Source organism: Euleptes europaea, chromosome 4 (genome assembly GCF_029931775.1).
Source record: "Euleptes europaea isolate rEulEur1 chromosome 4, rEulEur1.hap1, whole genome shotgun sequence".
Taxonomy (NCBI): Eukaryota; Metazoa; Chordata; class Lepidosauria; order Squamata; family Sphaerodactylidae; genus Euleptes; species Euleptes europaea.
In genome coordinates, this window is record NC_079315.1 from 76,791,957 (window position 1) to 76,812,345 (window position 20,389).

At 45.2% G+C, this 20,389-nt stretch overlaps 1 protein-coding gene across 1 annotated transcript in view; it reads left to right on the forward strand.

Annotated features, from left to right (window-relative positions):
* The first annotated feature begins 9,250 nt into the window (after positions 1-9,250).
* Positions 9,251-20,389, forward strand: part of ST8SIA4 (ST8 alpha-N-acetyl-neuraminide alpha-2,8-sialyltransferase 4) — a 113,481-nt gene continuing 102,342 nt past the window's right edge. The window contains exon 1 of the mRNA XM_056848491.1: positions 9,251-9,363. Within this exon, the coding sequence (XP_056704469.1) occupies positions 9,251-9,363 (113 nt within the window). The remainder of the gene's footprint in view (positions 9,364-20,389) is intronic.

Here is a 20,389-nt window from a genome sequence, read left to right on the forward strand (position 1 = left end):
TGGTGACATCATTCTCCTCTCCTCCATTTTAGCCTGCATTTATACATTGACATACATTGTGCTTTAAGTACTACACACTTCCTCATTATGTTTCTTTAAAAACAGAAGTGCTATTAGATCAGCCCAAACTAAAAGTTAGAAGGGGGGGGGAGAATTTACATAGCTTGCAGCTGTTGAAAATCTCCTGCAGTTGTGACAAATTCAAATGCAAAGCTTCCTTCTCCGGGTCCTAATCCAGAGAATCAATCTAGGTTTCCCACCAGGAATAGTTAGCAAAATGACAAGAGAGAATTCGTGGTTATTAAAATACAGTAGAAAAACCTTGCTAATCCATACACCTTATGATTCACCAGACAAAAGCTCTCTCTAATTCTCAGCAAATACTGTGTACAGCTACAAATCCAGTACGGCATTCTGGTGTACGATCTTCATTGTGGCGTTTTTACAAAGCATACCAAAGTTCCAGCACTCTTTAAAGTGGGGTGATTCTGTCCATATGTGAAGAGGACGCAAAGCTGAAACATGTAGTGAATATCCCAGCGTTCTACTCAGCTGGGATTCTGCTCACACTGACACATGACTTTGGGATAGGGGTGTTTTTAGCAATTCTGGGGCTTTGGGCAAAAGTCCAGGATGGGGCCCCAGAACTACTTCCCCCCTCCCACTGGAGTCAAGCAAGGGGTGACCCTTGACCCAAGTGATGTGGGCAGGAACCACCATTACTGCAAAAGCCATCTATCTGACCCCAGCCAGGTCAGGTCTAAGCAGCAAGAGGGCTAGCCCAAGGTCACCCAGCTGGCTTCATGTGGAGGAGTGGGGAAACCAACCCGGTTCACCAGATTAGTGTCCGCCGCTCATGTGGAAGAGTGGGGTATCAAACCCGGTTCTCCAGAGGAGAGTCCACCACTCCAAACCACTGCTCTTAACCACTACACCATGCTGGCTCTCATGAGCTGGAAGCAACTTTGTGGCACTTAACACACACCCATAATGCAAGTGTTTAATGAATTTAGATATCTGGGGGTCATCTTTCAGTCCATCCTTTCATGGTCAAAACACATTCAGTATGTCAAACAAAAAACTGAATTGACACTGCTAGCATTAAGAATTTTTTTCTTCACCCAAGGCTCTCATTCCATACCAGCACTCCTGAAAGTGTGCTTGTGATACCACATATGCTCTATGCTTCACCAATTTGGTTTTCAGGCCCAGTTAAACTATTTGACAAGCTTCAGACAACTTTCTCCCCATAAAATCTTCACTTTGCCTCCGTGTATAGTTTACTCAGTCGTACGACTTGAAATGGGCCTTCCAAATATTTCAACCTTGATATGGAAAGCCATTATCAACTACAAGTTTAGGCTGCTCAATACCAAAGACCTTCCAGTATTTACTCGGTTAGCAGCCCGCAGGCACGGTTGGTCCTCATGGAAGAGAGCCGTGGATTACAAAATTACTCAGCTGAGTTCATGGAGGCCTTTGAACCTTCTAACAGAGAGCAAAAGAGCACTAGTTATCAAGAAACTTCTCAGGATTGGGACCTTTTGCTTAAAGGGAGGAAGGAAATGTTCCCTGCTTTATGCGGGAATCAAATACCCAGCCAAAGCTGAACTTCCATACTACTTTCGTATGCCGACGGTTCCCAAACGGAGGCAGTCATGTATAATAGCACAGTGCAATGCACTGGCTACAGCTCAGGTGAAAGGTTGTTTCCTTAAGATACCTCCAGAACAGCATCTTTGAAAATGTCCCTTACTGGTGGCTGATTCATTATTACACGTCTTTGTTTTAGTGATCAAAATATGCCACAAACAAAGAGAGTTGATTTTGGTATCCTGTGCTTTGCAGCTTTAGAGAAAAAGAAACAGGGAGATGCGAATATTTCTTTCTTCAGCCATGTGTGTGGAGGAGAGCAAAGGCCTGTGGCCCAAATGATTATAAAGCACAATTTTGGGTACCCTGGGACTTGCAGCTTTAGAGAAAAAGAAATGGAAGGGATTGGGAATATTTCTGTCTTTATCCGTTTTTTTGTTTTTTTTTGGTTCTGTGCATCTGTACATTATGGTGGGGGGAGAGAAAGCTGGTTCCCCAAATATGAAAACTGAGGTGATTCGACTGTTCTGGAACCTACTTCAACCAAACGAATACTCCCATATTTTTAGGACAGGGTATCTGAGAAGCCATTATTTACTGTGGATTCTGAGATACATTTGGAGATTTGTACTGAGTATCCAGTATGTTAGTGGTGTAGCTGTTAGCGTGTTGGTCTAAGATTGGGGAGACCAGAGTTCAAATCCCCACTTAGCCACAAAGCACACTATGGGACCTTGGGCTCGACACACACTCAGCCTAAGCGGTAGGGAAAAGAGAAGGGGGAGGAAATATTTCCTTTTGTACATGAAATATTTATTGTCTCAGTTTATCTCCTGGTATTTCCCAACTCGGAGTTAGCAACCCTACTTTATTGTCAAATTGTCTCAGTGAAGGATTAATGACATCTTTCCTCTCCTCTAACACAGTCCTCTTTCATTGACTGAGATTCAGACCATTACAAGTGATTTAAAAAAAAAAAAAACACCACGTTTAACTGTTGATGACATAAGGTTTTTGGAAATATAAACAAATTCATATTGAAATAATTTAATATAGATTACTATGGGCCTGGACCAGGTGCAGCCCCATGCCCACCCCCCTGCCTGGGAAATTGAGAAGTTCACGCCTCTGAACCATAATAAGGCCCTATTAAAATGTATAGAAGGTTTGAAGGTATATGCTGCCGCCAAATTGCTGTACTGAGCAATTCTGGGGCTAGTCAGTACCTGGATGGGAGGCCTCACGGGAACTCTATGAATTCTACCTTTCTTGGGGGAAAGAAGGGAGATGAAAATAAGATACAACAAATAAACAATAAAGCTGTACTACCAGCCCAAATGAAGGTGTTTTTCTTTTCCTGTCTGGCTTGTTGCGACACCACAATGACCCCTATTAATTGGCTCAATCTTGTTTAATCTCTGGAGCCATTTTCAGCTATGTGTGACATTTCTAAAAGCAGAGCCTGACTCAGGAAGGGAAGCGATCGCTTGCAGCCATTCCCATTCATTAATGGTCTTTGGCAGATATTCATGTTCTGCAAGCTCCTCAGAAGATGGTAACACAAGAGTTAAGGCTTCAGCACAATTAAGCTAGTTCACCACATAGATTACCCTTCCCCTAAAATGCACATTGTACAGGCTAATTAGCACAATGTAATTTGAACAGCTTAAATGCATGATTATTTTCTATTATTCACTTTTTCCTCTTCTAGGACCACTTTGTGAAGCAAACTGTGTCATCTTTAACGGCCATGAAACTGAATTTTTCTCAGCTGGTGTCTTCATTCCCATAATTGAACTGTCTAACATTCATTCTCAGAAATAATTTATTTGGTAGAAACCACACTATTTATATTTCAATATTTGGTTTTCCTATCAAATAAATAGTGTAGTTCTGCTTACTAGTTGATTCTGTACTGCTCTGCCCTCAGAACATTATTAAAGAAAACCATGCTGACCTATTCACAGTGGGTAGCCGTGTTAGTCTGTTTGCAGTAGTCAAAAAGGGCAAGAGTCCAGTAGCACCTTAAAGACTAACAGAAATATTTTCTGGTAGGGTATGAGCTGTGGCTCACGAAAGCTCATACCCTACCAGAAAATATTTTTGTTAGTCTTTAAGGTGCTACTGGACTCTTGCCCTTTTTGACTACATGCTGACCTATAGTATTATTTTCTGGAACTCCCTATTCACAAGTTAGAGCCCCCATTGGCAGCTCTTGTAACAACCCAGATATGGTAAGGATGGAGAATGCTTATGTAGCCGATGACTGTGCCCAGCTTATTTCGCAAAGAGGCATTTTGCACTGTACTAAACATTTTAATTACAAAGGAAATGTGTCATGGGTTCAAAGTGCAGAAGGCAAAAATGCAGAAGAAGGAGAAATGCAAGGTGAATTCTAGGGTCACTCTTGAGCAGAAATCTGAGTTCCAATCCTGCTTAATATTTTGTCTTGAAACAGGAGCTGGAGTTAGATAAACAGTAACGTGTTGAGGCCATGTGATTCAAACTCAGCAAATACTGAATAGCGTTCGGATTGTTGAACACGGGAACAGTCCTTATGCACATCTACTCAAATTGTATCCACGTTTCTTCAGAAGTTAATCCTGTCACGATAAATGATTTTTTTTAAAAGTATATATTATCACAATCACCACCAGGTTCCCTCACCCTCTTCCCCCCAACACTTATTCCCAGTCAGCAGGTGGCCTAGAGAGCTTGGTTGCCTGAGGTGCATGCTTGTAGGGAATCCCAAACCCTTTATGGAAAACCCATCCATCCCCAAATCCCTTTCTTCATTTTGGAGTCCCTGGGGAGAATCTGCCACCGCTCAAAATATCGCTAATTATCTGCACCCCAAAATCCTCAAAGTGCCTTGAGTCCCCAGAAAGGTAGGATGTGGATATACAAGCATACCCAAACATCTAGGTGAGTGGACCAGGGTTCAGTGCAATCAATAAAAAAAAGCTTTCATTAACTAGCATACATCCTGCGGAAAAGACTAACACAGATGAAATGGGAATGCATCACCTCCCGAGGAGAGATGTTACCGAATTTAAGAAATAAATCTAAAACAGAACAGCTAGCTGGCCTATACTTAGTGTGATGTCACCTCAGCATTCTTTCCCACTGAAGAATGTGTGTTCAGAGGCAGGAACTTAGCAAAGGATGCTTTTTCTCCCCTCCCCACCCCTTTCTCGCTGCACTTTCTCCAAATGAACAGGACTATTTTAACTATTTACGTCCCAGCTGGGAGGGCTTCAGTGGGGCCAATCCTTATGGGGGGGGGGGCTGACTCTCCAATTCCTGCCAAACCTGTGTTACCCAATCCCACAATGTTTTCCACCACTGATCTTTAGGGTTCCAAGCTGCAGATATTGAAACCTATCTATCCTGGTCTTCACAATCACAAGCTAGCCATATGGTGCAAGTTTCCTCTGTTCTCACACATCAATCTCCATATACAACACTACTTCCTGCCTGAGTGTCAGTTAAGGGTTTTTATGGAATTGTTCACAGGTGTGTTTATATCCTTTAAGGCAAACAGTTTCTCATGACATTGTGCATAAGTGAACATAACATAGTAGCCCTAAATATTTTTTTAAATCTTCAAAATTCTTCTGTTGTTATCAGAACAACCCTGTGAGTTCATTGAGGATGAAAGAATATGAATTGCCTAAGATTTCCAAGCAAGTTTTGTGACTCAGCAAGGATTTGAATCTTGGCTATCTCAAAGCCAAATTCACTACAAAACACCATTGGCATCTGAAGGAACAGACTTCTGGATGAGAGCCTCTTGGATGAATATAAAAGGATATCTATTTTAGGGACAGCTTCAATAGTGCACAACACTTCCCTTGCACTGCTGTACACTACGTATCACCAATCATGCCAGCACCAACTTGTGCCACTTTCCTCCCTCTTTTTGGGCGGGAAGCAGTGCCAGCTCCATGGATTAGATTTCCCAAATCAAACTAACTAAAGGGCAAACTGTTACTCTAGCATTGCTACAGTAACACTTTAGCATACTCTAGCATTACTACACTTCTTCCCACACTCAGTCCAAACCCCGGTGTAGTGTTTAGAGCATCAAACTCGGATCTTGGATACCCAGGTCTGAATGTCCATTCTGCCATGAAGCTTGCTTGGTGTCCTTGGGCCAGTCTTGGTCTCTCTCTTTTGGTCTATCCTACTTCATAGGGTTGTTGTGCAGATAAAATGGAAAAAGGGAGAATATTGGAAGCTGCTGTGGGTTCCCAACAAATAATTTTGACCCTAAAGACCAAAGCCATCATTTACTGGTGGTTGCCCAGTCAATGGGCATGTACACCGGCAGCTTCTCACAAAGAACTAAGTGGCGCGAATGTTACATTTTGTTCTTAGTCTGCAAAAATATTTCTGGTGCATTATGGACTTCAGTAGTCACCCATCTCTGATCATTATCCATTTTAGATTTGTCCATAATTGCCAAATATCAGAATATGAATGCAAATCCAGGTTCTCTTAATTGATTTTAGTGTTTGACAGCCTTGTTAGTTTCAGTACAAATCGAGAATATTCAAGGCACGCAGCATGGTTAATTTACAGGTCTGTATTTTCTCTCATTTGCTGAGCTGATCTGTTGCTTACTTCTGTTTCAGTACCAATTTAAAGTCAGGCTGACCTAAGGAGGTTTTTCTTTAATGAAAAGCTCAGGATAATAGCTAGTTTTGCTTCAGATAAGCACAAGTGACACACTATAAGTTTATAGTGACACAGTCATAAGTCTTAAAGGTTAACCAATGTATTATGGCATGAGCTTTTGTGGGTCAGAGACCACAAAAACATATTCTCCTCTAAAATTGTTAGGCTCTAAAGAATGTCATTTATACACATCAGAAAGGACTAACTTACTGCCATTTCCTCCATACCTAGTTTCCCTCACCCATATGTATGCCAGAAGGAGCCTTGTATAAAGAGCGAAATGGGGTTGGTCTGTAAAATACCATCAAATATCTGATAAATTGACCATCTATTATTTGATGAAGTAAAATGCTCCTTTAAAACAATTGTATCAAGTATTTCATGCTGCAAAAATGTCAAGTGCTGTTTTTTGTCCCTTCGGCCTGAAGGGCCAGGGGCAGACTTGAAAAAAGTAAAGGTGTAAGCACCGGGTCATTATTGACCCATGGGATGACATTTCATCACGGCAGACCACGTTTACTCATTTTACTGATCTCAGAAGTATGGAAGGCTTGGTCAACCTTGAGCAGGCTACCTGAAACCGACTTCCGTTGGGATTGAACTCAGATGGGGAGCAGAGCTTTGACTGCAATACTGCAGCTTACCACTCTGCACCATGGGGCTCTTAGCAAAGCTTCTCCTACTGGCTAGCTGCTGGCATCTTCAAACAGGAAGACTTGATCTCTGGCTTCCTTTGCTGTTACTTCGGCTTGCTTTCATTTCTCTACATTTTAGAATGTTCCTGGACAAAAGCCATAGAAAATAACTGTTCAGTGAATCATTCACCTTGACAGAATTCTTACTTACCTAGCATGGGTAAAAGTTGTAATTATTCATTACACTTTTTTAAAAAAAGTTAAATTCACTTCCCCCCACAACAGTTAATTCTTTGGTTGTTCTCAATTAGTTGTTCTCAACCATGCTGATAGTATCAGTCTTAATGTGATTAGTATCAAACTTGCTGATTATTAAGGTATAGCGGTTATTCTAAAAGTTAAAGCTGGACCAGTATTTTATTATTTGTTGGACAATATTTTGAAAGGTCTAATGGCCAATCCTTGTGAACAGCTTTGGTTAAAAAGCAAGGGCAAAACTATATTAAACACTACCTAGGAAAGTCCCTCCCAGATAGCAGCTTACAATCCAATCCAATGCAGTTACTCCAGTCTAAACTCATTGAGTTGAATGGTCTTAGACTAGAGTAACTCTTTAGAATTGAAATGTTAGAGAACAACTGTCCTTTCAGTAGAGAGAAAGCAGAAAGTACTTCGTTATATCCTATAACACGTTTTTTCACATATTTACAAAATAACCACCTGTGCTCCTCAAAGCTCTCCAATTCCTCCCTAATCCCAGGAGTGCCTTCTCTAGGTGGATGAAGTGCAGATATACCACCAAACACACATAAACCCCAAATGCACCCAGGTGGCCAGCAACACAGGAAGGTGTGCGGTTCCAGATGACCTGACCTTGAATCCACAAGGCTGCCTTCTGCAGCACAAGTCTGGCAGCCTTCTAGGTTGTTTATGGATGGGTGCTTTCATTCATGTTCACAGGTCTGTCTCGGTTGTTACTTGGAGTTATGCATGAGTTCCCCCTCCATTGGAGATGACTTCGCTGCCAGCCTGCACAAACCCTGATTCTTCCACCTCCCCTGAGCTCAGCCGGGGTAAAATCCCCATGCATTAGGCAACGTGCAGGGCATGCAAGCTTGATTTCTCTCACAGCCAATTACAAAACAGTGCATAAAGAGGTGGGGATTCAAATACTTCCAGCTTCTTGGGAGTTCTTTTTGGGCAGGAGAATGGACTTCTAAAACAAGGCTTGGGTTTCACCCCCTCATTTCTTTTAGGGTGCTCCATTTTGTTTTTGCCTTTTAAAATGCATTTTGTCCAGGCAGATTTCTGCAGGGGGGCCCTTCTCATTCGAAAAAAGGAAAAAAGAACTACAGCCAATCACAAAGCAACATTTCAAGGGGCGGGCTTCTTATTTTGAGTTTGGAGACTGTTGGCGCATAGCTTCTAAGGAAGAAAGTGTGGGTCCAACGAGCCACGAACCTCCGGTAAAACCTCCATGCCTAAATGACAGAGAGGCTCAAACAAATTAACTTCCTCTTTTGGGACAGCGCCTTCTAGGCATTTATGCATGGGAGGTTGTGCTGCTTCTTAGATGCACATTTCCCCCATCCAGATCCTCAAAACTCAAAAACAAACCCCCATGCAGCGTTTTGAGAATTCGGATGGGGCAAATGTGCACCTAGAGAGCGGCAAAACCTCCCATGCAGAAGTGGCCGTCACCAAAGAAAGCGAAACCGACAGCAGCTCATTTCCTTCAAGAAGGCCAGCTCCGGCTTGGGCAACGCGCACCACTCGTTTCCGCGCGGGGGACAACATGGGCGGGATTCGGCGCACGTGCACGCTGAGCCCCGCAAACCTGGATCCGTCCGCGCCGGCAGCCGCAGCGCCACGCGGCTCGCCGGCCGCTTTTTAAAGTTCGGGCCGCCGCGGTCTCCGCCTCCCCCGGCCGCCGATTGGCCGGCCCTGGCTCATCATTTCCCCGCCAGGGAAAGGGCGGGGCTAAGCGACGCCCCGGAGACGGGCGGCTGCCGCCTTCTGCCGTTGCCTCGAACGGGAAGGCAGTGGGGAAGGCGCGCGCAGCGGCGGGCGCGGAGGTCGTGGGAGCGCGTGGGCTTTGGGGCCGTGGCCGGGAAGGGGAGTCCGCCCCGGGCAAAGAGCAGCAGCCGCAGCCGCCTCTGATCCTTGCGCAGCGAGACAGCGCTCCTTTTTTTCCCTTTTCTTTTTGGGTTCCAACGGTTCTCCCCACCGGCCCCAGTCACTCGCCTTTTCCTCTTCCTCCTCCTTTTGTGTGTGTGTGGAAACAAACCCATCCTGCCAAACAAAGGAAACGGGAGGCACGCCCCCCCCTTCGCCGGGAGACCATGCGCGCCATCCGGAAGCGCTGGACGATCTGCACCATCAGCCTCCTCCTGATCTTTTACAAGACAAAAGAGATCGCCAGGACCGAGGAGCGCCAGGAGACGCAAGGCGGCGGGTAAATCGCGACGCGCCCGGCCGTTGGACAAAAGGGGAGGCCGGGAGGCGAGCGTGAGGGGATGTGTGTGTGTGTGTGTCTGTCAGGCGAGAAGCCGGTCTGCCCTCCTCGGCCGCCCGCCTCGGCGCCTGGTCTCGATCAGAGACGCCCCCCTCCCTCGCCGGGGGTGCGTTTAGGCTCTGGGGCTGCTACAGCATCCAACCGTCAGGGCTCGGGGAGGGGTGTGTGTGTCTGGAATCGCCGCGGAGGTGCCCTCCTACCCTCTCGCCTCAGCCTGGCGTTGGGTGGGGGGGGGTGTCGGGGGGAATGGACGGACGTCCAGCCGCTCATGCCGGGGTGGGGGCGCTCGAGGGAGCGGGAGAAGCCGGGGGGGGGGGGAAGCCGCGCGTGGCGAGGCCGCGATTGGTTCGAAGTAGCGGTGTCGCGCGCCGGCCCTTGTGCGTTGGCGGGGGGGGGGGGAGTGGCGCCGCTCCGAAGTTTCACCGACGCCGTGCGCTCGGGTGGGTTTACTCGGAGGCAAGCGGGCGTTTTGACCCCGCCCGCCCGTCCGCCCAGCCCGTGGAAATAGCTGGGTCCCGGCGTAGCAAAAGCTGAATGTTTCTGTCGTTCTTTTTTATTATTATTTTATTTTATTTTTTATTTTTATAATGTAAAACGAAATAAACAAATGCTCTTTTGCATTTTCTTTTTATTTCTTTTGTTATTACTCTGTCAATTATAATTATATCGAGTTATCAAGTTCAACAAAGCAATAATACCCTTTTGACCCTCCACCCACCTTAAAAAGGGACCCGTCACCTGACTTCCGCAGAAGTGTCTAAACAGTTTTAAAAATTGTTAATAGTAATAATAAAAAAGTCAGTAAAGTTGTTTCTATAACTCACTGGCTAAAATAGTAAAATCCATTTTGGCCAGTTTATCCCAATATGCGATGGCCTTTGCCCAAGTTTTTTTAAATGCTTCCATATCATTTCCATGTAGGAATTCCATTAATTTAGCCATCCTCATATACATCCATAATTTCCCTCTATAATGTTTCTGTCGTTCTGAACAGGTGCTTCCAATACTATTGGGGGCGGGGCCGAGGAACAGTGGCCGTTTGTGCAGGGGAGGCTTTGCCTTGGGTTTGCCATGCTTGGGATGCACCTTTTCCCCATCCAAATGCTCAGAGCTTCACAGTAAGCCCCCCCTGCAGAGTTTTGAGAATTCGGATGGGGGAAAGGGGCATGGGGAGAGGGGCAAATCCCAGGCTGAACCTCCCGTGCATCAGCTGTCAATTTTGTTGCAGGAAAACAGGGGTTGGCGGGGGAGAGGGAGACCCAAGATCGTTATCAAGAAAACAGTTTATTTGCAGCTGCTGACTCAGAGGCCCTAATGGGCAGAAATCTCTGAGTCCCGATTATACTGGGGAAGAGATATTTATCCAAATTCAAGTTATGACGATACATCAACAAGTTATGCATATCTGATTGTATTACAGACAGAAAGGCGACTCAGGACAGTTGCAGTTTCATCTGACACTCCGTGACTCTTAGCCCAGTTACCCAGTGCACAGAGCAGGCTTGTAGCTAGGCAGAAATTCCTTCCCTGGCAGTCTGGAAGCCAATTATTACCGGGAGATCTCTGGGGTACTGTCACAATTTGAAAGGCGGTCCTGGACACTGTCCGCCTGGGAAGGATGCGGAGAGTGGCGGCGTTTTTGCGCTGCCTGGAAGTTTCTTCGCCGGGCTCCTCGAACTTGGCTCGTGTGTTGGGTGGGCCGTGGGTAGGCTGAGGTCCTCGGGTCTCAGCGTGGCTGTAGAAGCACGCGGCTGCTCTTGGAAGCCCCCCTCTCTTACAAAGACTTCGGGCCTCCTTCTCTCCCCCCCCCCCATGTTCTTTGCTACTTTGGAGGCGTGGGTGTCATCGTTACTGTCAAGCGACGGTGATGTGCGTGCCCCGTGAAAAGTTGTCAGTTCTCTTACGGATGATGAATTTTTTTTTTTAAGTAGATGTCAGGTTTTTTATGCCGGATTGCGCCCGATTCTCACAGGCTTGCCCACCAAGAAAAAGTCGTAGTGTGATTTGTGTGTGTGTGTGTGGGGGGGGGGGGGCTCTGTTTAATCCGCAAAGAGAAGAACAGTGGAGAGGGGTGTTGACACATGAACCCATGAAGCTGCCTTCTACTGAATCAGACCCTTGGTCCATCTGAGACCCACAGCGGCTCTCCGGGGTCTCAGGCAAAGGTCTTTCCCATCACCTGACTTGCCTAGTCCCTTTAACTGGAGATGCCGGGGATTGAACCTGGGACATTCTGCCTGCCAAGCAGGTGCTCTGCCACTGAGCCACGGCCCCTTCCCTCCTCATGCGTTCATGTGTTAGCATTCCCAAGTTGTTGCTGGATTCACAGACACTCGCAACCTTTTCTAAGTTTTAGCCGAAGCTTTGTTGAAAGGCGGGTATTTCAGGCAGCGTGTTCATGCATGGGGGCGTGGGCGTGTGCATGCATGGGGGGTGGGCATGATTTGGTTTGGAATCCAGAGTGATCGACGCTCAAAAGGCTCTCCTCCCGACCCAGTGCGTGGAAGCGTAGCTGCCGGATCAATGGTCCTGGGTGGGTAGGTGGGGGCATGCCCGGTGCTTGCGCGGGCTGCATGCTGGTTCCTGGTGGGCTTTGGCCGGGAACGACGGTGCCCGCTTAGCCTGCGCCTTGCCCCGCGGACCTCGGGGAAGCCGCGGCAGTTCCCCGGCCGGGGGTGGGAGAAAGGCGCGCCGGAGCTCGCGGGCGCTCTGATGGCATCCGGAGCGGAGAGGCGAGAGCGCGTCGCACGGCGTGGCATCCAGCCGACCCCATCCTCGAAGCCGGTTTCCTCGGGAGTAAGTCGTCCCTCGACGGGACGCCCTCCCGATTCCCCGGCCTTGAGCTCGCAGCCTCTCCTCCTGCAGCCAGACCGCCAAGAGGATCCCGCTCCCCCCCCCAAAAAACCCCCTGCAGCTTCCAATGTGCTGGGCAAAGCAGTGGCCTCCTTGGGTCTCTCTGGGGCCGTTTATGCACGGGAGGTTTTGCCTTGGATTTGCCGCTCTCTCGATGCAAAACTCTGCCTGGGGGCTTATTGTTGAGTTTTGAGAATTTGGATGGGGAAAATGTGCATGTAGAGAGCGGCAAATCTAAGTCAAAACCTCCCGTGCGTCAATGGAATGGCCTGGGTTTTATTTTTGCAAGCAGCCGTGCAAAAGGAGGTTGCCGGAGCCTCGCGTCTCGCTCCCTGCCGGGCCTCTCTCCGGCAGATGTGCCGCGCCGAGGAGGGGGACGCGCTTTGGATGCCGTCGTTGCGACACAGCGCCGGGGGAAAAAACCTGCGAGGCTTTGCAAGAGCAGGGAAAAACGCCTCGCGGAGGGGGGCCGAGCGCCGGAGACAAAAGGCGAGCGGCTTTGTTCGCGCAGGCAGGTGCCTTCTCTCCCCCCCCCCCCCAATAAAACAGAGCGTGCTCAAAACCCAGGGGCCATTTATGCATGGGAGGTTTTGCCGCTCTCTACATGCACATTTTCCCCATCCGAATTCTCAAAACTCTGCATGGGGGCTTATTGAGTTTTGAGATTTTGGATGGGGAAAATGTGCATCTACAGAGCAGCAAATCCAGTGCAAAACCTCCCCGGGCATAATAACTCCCAGAGTGTTGGGCTCCTCCTCCTTCATTAACTCCTGACGTTACAAGTAGGGGGGGGGACGTTGTTCCATGTCTTGGGCAAAAAAAGAGAGACCCCTTCTTTCATGTAAGCCCATCTCTCTCCCCCCCTTAAATTAAAAGCCCCCTTCCCGCAATTATATTTATGGGTGCCGATTGCAATCTCTTCCTGCCTACATCTTATTAAAACTTTAGGATCGGTGTGTAACGGTGCATGGCGACGTCACATTTTGAAATGGTTCTTCCCCCCACCCCCCAAGTATTTAAAATGCAATCGCTTGGCTTACCGTCAGAGGCACGAGAGGTGGTACTTTTTGTGCCCTTGAAAGACAAAGGGATAGTGAAGTCAAGCCAGTGAGTACAGAGAAGACTGAGGACTGTTCCCTTTATTTAGGAGAGCAAAAGGGGGCGTGATGCTTGTTGGCTGGAGGACAAGGCCTCCCAAAACACAGGTGCTGATGGAGCTGGGAGCTCTGCACAGGTGCGAAGCCTCTGGTTCCTGCTCCCAGAAGTGCCAACATACTTGTCTGAGCCGACTTGCTGGGGAGGGAGGGCTGAAAATCGGAACGTTAAATAAATAAATAAAAAAAATGCACACGTACTCAGTCTCCGGAGTTTATGCCCCCCCTCTTTCCATGTGTAGCTCAGCGGTGGCGCACAGTGCAGTCCTAAACAGAGTTACCCCTTCCTTCTAAGCCCATTGACTCAGTTTAGGATTTCACTGGCAAACCTTGGAAACCCCTTTGGCCCCCTTTTGCCTGTCTCCTAGGGTTGTTACAGGCTCTTGTAGGCATTTGCCACTTATTCTTCTGCTTGTGGATGCCCATAGGCTCAGGAAAAGAAGGAATCCTTGTTAGGTTTGGTTTAGCCACAGTCCGTTGATTTGGTGGACTGGCACTATGATCCTTTGTGTTTGACTGAGAAGTCCTATTCGCTTCAGTGGGACATTCTTCCAGATCACTTCTTCGGGGACTATGGACAAGGCTTACTGTAGCAGAGCTTGAAAGCATAGCAAAAGGTCTTTAGGCTTCCATAACTTATGCCTCTGGCTCCATAAAACATTTTTATCCTTATTTGCATGTATATGTCTGGCATATGTTACTTAATTTTATAATTGCTGGTTTAGCATCTGCTTGAAAGATGTTAAATTTTTGGAGGAATTTATGGCAGAGATATTTTTGTAAGGCAAAATTAGGTTAAAAGCATTAAAATAAAACAAAGGCACCTCATCCGTAGGTGTCTTCTGCCTCCTCTGAAGGCAAATCCGTAATAGAAGGACAGGTTGTGTCATTTTCTTCAAACTTGTCAACTTCTGGTATACTTTTCAGAGACAATTGGCTAGTCTTTGTATGTCAGTGCAATCCTAATCAGAGTTAGACCCTTTGAAGACAATTAACTTCAGCACACTTAAAAGGGTATGACTCTCTTTAGGATTGTGCTGTGATTATTGGAAGATAATGTTTCATTTTTAACCAAATATCTGTGCATTGTAAAATCTTGGGGGCCTGGGAGATATAAAACTAAAATCCAGTTACATGTAATGCACAAATAAGAAGACCCTGCTACTTTACAAACACCTTTATGATATGACTCATCCGGTAGTCAGAGGTTACCAGTTAAGTATCGTGCTGGAAATGTTCAGTTTGCGCTTTCTGGGGGGAAAAAACTTTACTGGACATTCATAGCAATTAGCTTTAACGAGCTGGTACCAGTGGGTGCTCATTTACCCCTTGGAGGCAGAGCTTTTAAGCCTCAAAGAGTTTCTTTGAGGCTTAAAAGAATGTCAGCCAATATCCTCTTAGCACTGCCGTCTTATTAGCCCAATCCTGTGTAAATGAACGCCTCTCTCTGCTATTCTATTCTCTGCTGTTCTGGAACTAAGCTCAGTTTAACTTAGTGGTACTTTCTTTGTGTCTTGAACTCAGAAATATTGTGCTGTGGCAGTCAAAGATTTTAGGGATGAACGAGCCACTGAAGTTCACTGTTTGGCCACATTCTGAACCTGGAAAGGATTTTATATCCATTCTGCCTATTTACATGAAAAGGCCTTGCCGTGTGTGGCATGTTCTTCAAGTAATGCCAAGGGGGAGTGTATTGATGGCTGTATCCTCTTACTGAATTTGACTGGGGAGGGGTACCAGACTAAGATTTTGCCTCGCTTTCTCACGGCGCATCACTTCTCAGTTTCCATAGAAAGAGGAGAGCCTGTTCTAAATTTCGGAACTGCTGACACTTGTGGGTCAAAATCAGCAATATAGAAAACCAAGGAGAGATTCTGCATGAAAGAACCGGAGGAGTCATAAAAAGAATGCTTATGAATTATGAATGGCCTGAAGTAAAGGCTGGAGGCAGAATACGGAGAAAGTTAAGGCGTATCACTTCTCAGTTTCCATAGAAAGAGGAGAGCCTGTTCTAAATTTCGGAACTGCTGACACTTGTGGGTCAAAATCAGCAATATAGAAAACCAAGGAGAGATTCTGCATGAAAGCACCGGAGGAGTCATAAAAAGAATGCTTATGAATTATGAATGGCCTGAAGTAAAGGCCGGAGGCAGAATACGGAGAAAGTTAAGCAGTTTGAAGTCCCGTTTACTCCACTGGCATTTAAAAGCGCTTCCCTAGATCAGGGCAGGGACGTTGCTGAGACCCTAAGCACCGTTTTGCAACTGCCCTAGTTGAAAAGTCTTAACAGTAAGGAGGAGCTTGCAGAAAACGCCAAACGTATCCAGTAACATGTTCTGAGGCGGAGAAATATTGTAATGTGGAACATCTGCGACTTGCAGCGTCCCAAAATGATTTAAGGTTGCCGTAATGCACTATGACAGATGTCTGTTTCACTGCAGACGTTCAGTAAATTGTGTACTCCCAGGTCTGTTATATTTCAAGCATTAACACTTTTAGGGAGAAAATCATTGTGAAAAGTTCACTTTTGTCTCCTGCGCCCCTTCCTGGAAATTCCTAATGGACTACTCTTAGTTCAGCATAAGCCATAATCCTCTCCAGTGTAATTTCACGTCTGTACCTTGATGCATTCTGTTAATTTTTCTTTTGAAGTGTGCTCTGTAGTGCAGCAGGGGGAGATCTAGGAAGGAAAGTGGTAATAACTGTTTTCCCTCCCTCCCCATGAGAAGGTTTATTGTGTATGGAATCAGAAGGCAGAAGAGCAGAGTGTACTACATTTTGATCTTTCCCACTGGATGTGTATAAGTATTTTTCAGTGAACAGCATCCTTTATAGCACGAATGTTTAAAGATCATGACCCCTAAAGTGAAAAAATCAACCCCGCCCCACGAAAATAATAGAGTATAAAATGAGGCGCAAAAATTGTTTGGTTTTTCATCAGATGGCACTCTTAGCTGTAAATCAGGACTCTCCGTTGGATAAGGTCTACAATTATGTGTCTAATCATTGCGCCTATAATTCCTTAAAGGATCCTGTGTAGATCCTGTGATTTGTTCAGATTCCTGCATAATGAAAATGCTTTCAAGCAAACTGTAGGCCCACTGGGTTTTTAAACCAGATGGTGCACTGTTCTCCTTAGGCTAGGTCTGATTGGCCATGTTTCGTCAAATCCAGGCATGCCACCCAGTATCCACTTGGCCCATTTGCTGGCTCAAATACCCAGCTTTCATTTTTTTTTTAAAGCAACTCTCTATGCTTTCTAGATATGAAGAGAGATGGCAAAATGCAAATACAATTTTTTACTTCACGCAGTGGGAATTCTGCATTCTCTTTATTTTAGCCAATGGGGGAAGTCATGACTGCAATTGACAGGTATGGGAAGCCAAAGGGAATGGACAGCTGAAGCTTTTCATGGCATGGATATAAATGACATCGTCACCTGGTAAATATCATCCCATTAAGCCTCTTTTAAGGGGATAGGACTTTTTTTCTCCAGGCAGTTGAGCAACAATAATGTAGTAAAAACTGCCTTCCTCTCTCTTTAAAAATGCAGAAAGAGTTTATCAATTCTTTCCCCAGCTCTTATCTGCAAGGTTGAGAGTAGCAGAGAAACGATGTTATCTTTATATGTTCAAACCTAGAAAATAATTTTCAACTGTGCTGTAGAAAGTCAGAAGGAACTACATTGGGAGGCATTAACTAGTGAACTGCGGATGCATAATATTAGTCAAGTCTGTTAGGTGCTTTTGTCAGATGTGGAAATTAGAATGTGTCGTTTCTAAATAAAAGTGCCTTTTTGTATATATCTTTCCACAGTTCAGTTTAAAACTTTTGGTGGGGGGGTGGGGAAGGGACAGGATTCTGTAACACTGAATGCTCAAAAAACTTTGAGGTCCAGACTAATTTTCTACACTCTCTAGTTGTATATTACATATTTTGAAGAAAGAGTGTATTTTCTATTGCTTGATGATCTTCCGTATACTGATTGGGTATGCCAGAAAATTCATAATGAAGGGTGATGGGAATCTGTTCGTTAATGTCAATCTCTTATCAGACCGGCCAGTTTAAGACTGTTAAAGTAAGATATGGTATGAAATGTCTAAAAGAAGAGAACATTCCTGGAACATCCCTGGAACTTGTATGCATGAGTTAGTGTGAGGATAAACCATGGGTGCTGTAAGTAGAAATTGAGTGTGTGATTGGTGTAAAAGTTATGCAAGTTCCTGATGTCAGTTTGCCTATATATGTTTATATTTTTTGTCTGTAAAGCTGTCAGCATCTTGAACTTCCTTAGGAATAGATGCTTTCCTTGAGCATGATCAATCAATAAAGAAAAGTGTTTCTACTCCAGTTGTTAGTAGTGGTTGGACTCCTTCTTTGAACCCAGCTGAAATTATTTTTTCTCCGTCAGTATTTTGGTTCTGCAGACTTTAGTATGTGTATGTGTGTGGAGCAGCAGTGTACTGTTGGCTTGGCATCCATGATAGCATTTTCTTGGGGTTCAGTGAAATGGCTGAAATTATGGACTTATAAATCCTGACCTTGAGTTTTGTAGTCAGTTTCCTAGCAGTTACATGGAGAAACTGAAACTCAGCATTAGTGCATGTTGTTGGGAGATAATCAGCATGTTTAAGGCTGCAACACTCAACACACCAAAGTTCATCCCATTTCTATTGATAGTTTTTACTTCTGAGGAATTGTCAAAGAGCTCCAACCAGCTTCCACCAGTTGGGCTGCTTTGGTTTGGTCAAAAGTTTCCCAAAAAGACAAAACCTTGAACTCCAGGCTTTCGCCCCAAGTCCAAGGAGTAGCTGCTACCAGCCCTTTACTAAAGGTTGAGCTCCAGGGAAAGGACAAGGGCAATCCCCTCCCAATTCACTTCAAAATTTAAGTGCAACACTTACCCTGCAAGGTAGAGGCAATGCACGGCCTTGCATTCCAAAAAGGGGAGAGAAAGGTTTAACGAGAAGCTGCTGGCTGCCTATCTTGTTCTCTCCACAAAAGCAGTTTTCAAAAGGAAACTTATTTTGCTGGTCTAAAATCCCAATAACACAGAATTCATAGGCCTCTAGGCCTGAACCAAAAGAAATCCTGCAATCCAAGAAATTGAGGGACCTCAACTTCTTGACAGGAGTGCCCTGACCTGGATGGCTGGGGCTAGCCTGATCTCATCATCTCAGAAGTTAAGCTAGGTTGCCCCTGATTAGTACTTGGATGGGAGACCACCAAGGAAGTCCAGGTTTCCTACACAGAGGCAGACAATGGTAAACCACCTCTGTCCATCTCTTGCCTTAAAAACCCTACGGGGTCACCACAAGTTGGCTGTGACTTGATAGCAGTTTCCACCACCAAGTTAGGAGTAGAATTAAGGCTTTGGTTCAAATCATGCTTCACTGACAGTAAGTTTCATGGAAACCAATAAAACCCCACTGAAATCAAATGTGCAGTAGCCCAAATCTTTAGTTCAGCTAAATGTGAGGATTGTTCACTTCTATAAAGATTAAATGCTTCAAGCTGAAGTGTGTACATTTGTTTGATATTTAACTGTCAAAGGTTCAAGACTTAAAAAAATACAAGCAGGAACTTTCTAGATGGGAATTTTTACGTATACATGAATTGAATAGATTCAGAGCCCTATACTGCTTGGTGCAACCAAATCAAAGGTTTTAGAGCAAAGGGCCTTATCCATCTTTCTCTCAAGTCTCTAGACAAGCTTTGCTGTTGGCTCAGAAGAGAACTGAAACAAATCCTGGTTTGAGCAAAGGCTCAGATAAAGATATGTTTTCCGGTCCCATTTTTTGTGATAGTTGACGGGAGGAGATTATATATATTATTTATTATTATTATGGTCCTTAAAAAAGGTAAAGGTCCCCTGTTCAAGCACCAGGTCAATCCTGACCCATGGGGTGACATCACATCCCAATGTTTACTAGGCAGACTTTGTTTATGGGGTGGTTTGGCAGCGCCTTTCCCAGTCATCTTCCCTTTACCCCCAGCAAGCTGGGTACTCATTTCACTGACCTCAGAACGATGGAAGGCTGAGTCAAACTTGAGCCGGCTACCTGAAACCAACTTTCCGTTGGGATTGAACTCAGGTTGTGAGCAGAGCTTGGACTGCAGTACTGCAGCTTACCACTCTGCGCCACGGGGCTCCATTATGGTACTTAGACGAAGCATAAAATGTTTGCGGTTACATGGCATACCCAAACCGGCAGTATAAAAATACATTTGATTAAAACACTATACAAAATATTACTCTCTTTAAAAACTGGTCAACAATATACATTTAAACAATCAGTCCTCTCTACAACTTTTCATTTCTATTTAGATTTCCTGTAATTAAATACTATTCTACAAAACTTGGCCACTAACTTTGTTACTGAGAAAATTCATCCTTAAGAAGGATGTTAACGCTAACAGAGTCAGGATAACCAATGCTCTTTCTTAAAAGAGGGCCGAGAATCTTCTCCCTGTCCTCCTTATAGTACCTACACCTCTGAAGGACATGTTCCAGCATTTCTGGTTCACCACTGTTGCAGGGACAAAGCCTTTGTGAGAGGGGAGTCTTTGAATTTTCCTTCTAGACAGGAGGAGATGAAAAACAGCTGGCAGGAAAAAAAATTCTTGATTGGCATAATTAGCAAACAGTTTGCATTTATTTATTTATTTATGTATTTATTTATTTAGAGGTTTATGCCATCTCTCTGGCAATCTACCCAAGGCAATATACAAAACAAACATAATGCAAACAAATCATCAAAAGATACTAATTAAAATCCAGCATTAAAAACACAGCCCAGCATAAAAACATAGACCATAAAAGCAGCACGGACAGCTTAAAATATCAGGTTCCAGACTAAAATGGAATTTTAAAAATCAACCCTTTAATTAATAGCCTGGGTGAACAGAAATAGTTTGGCCTGGTGCCTGAGATAAGCAGTGTAGGTGCCAGGTGAGCT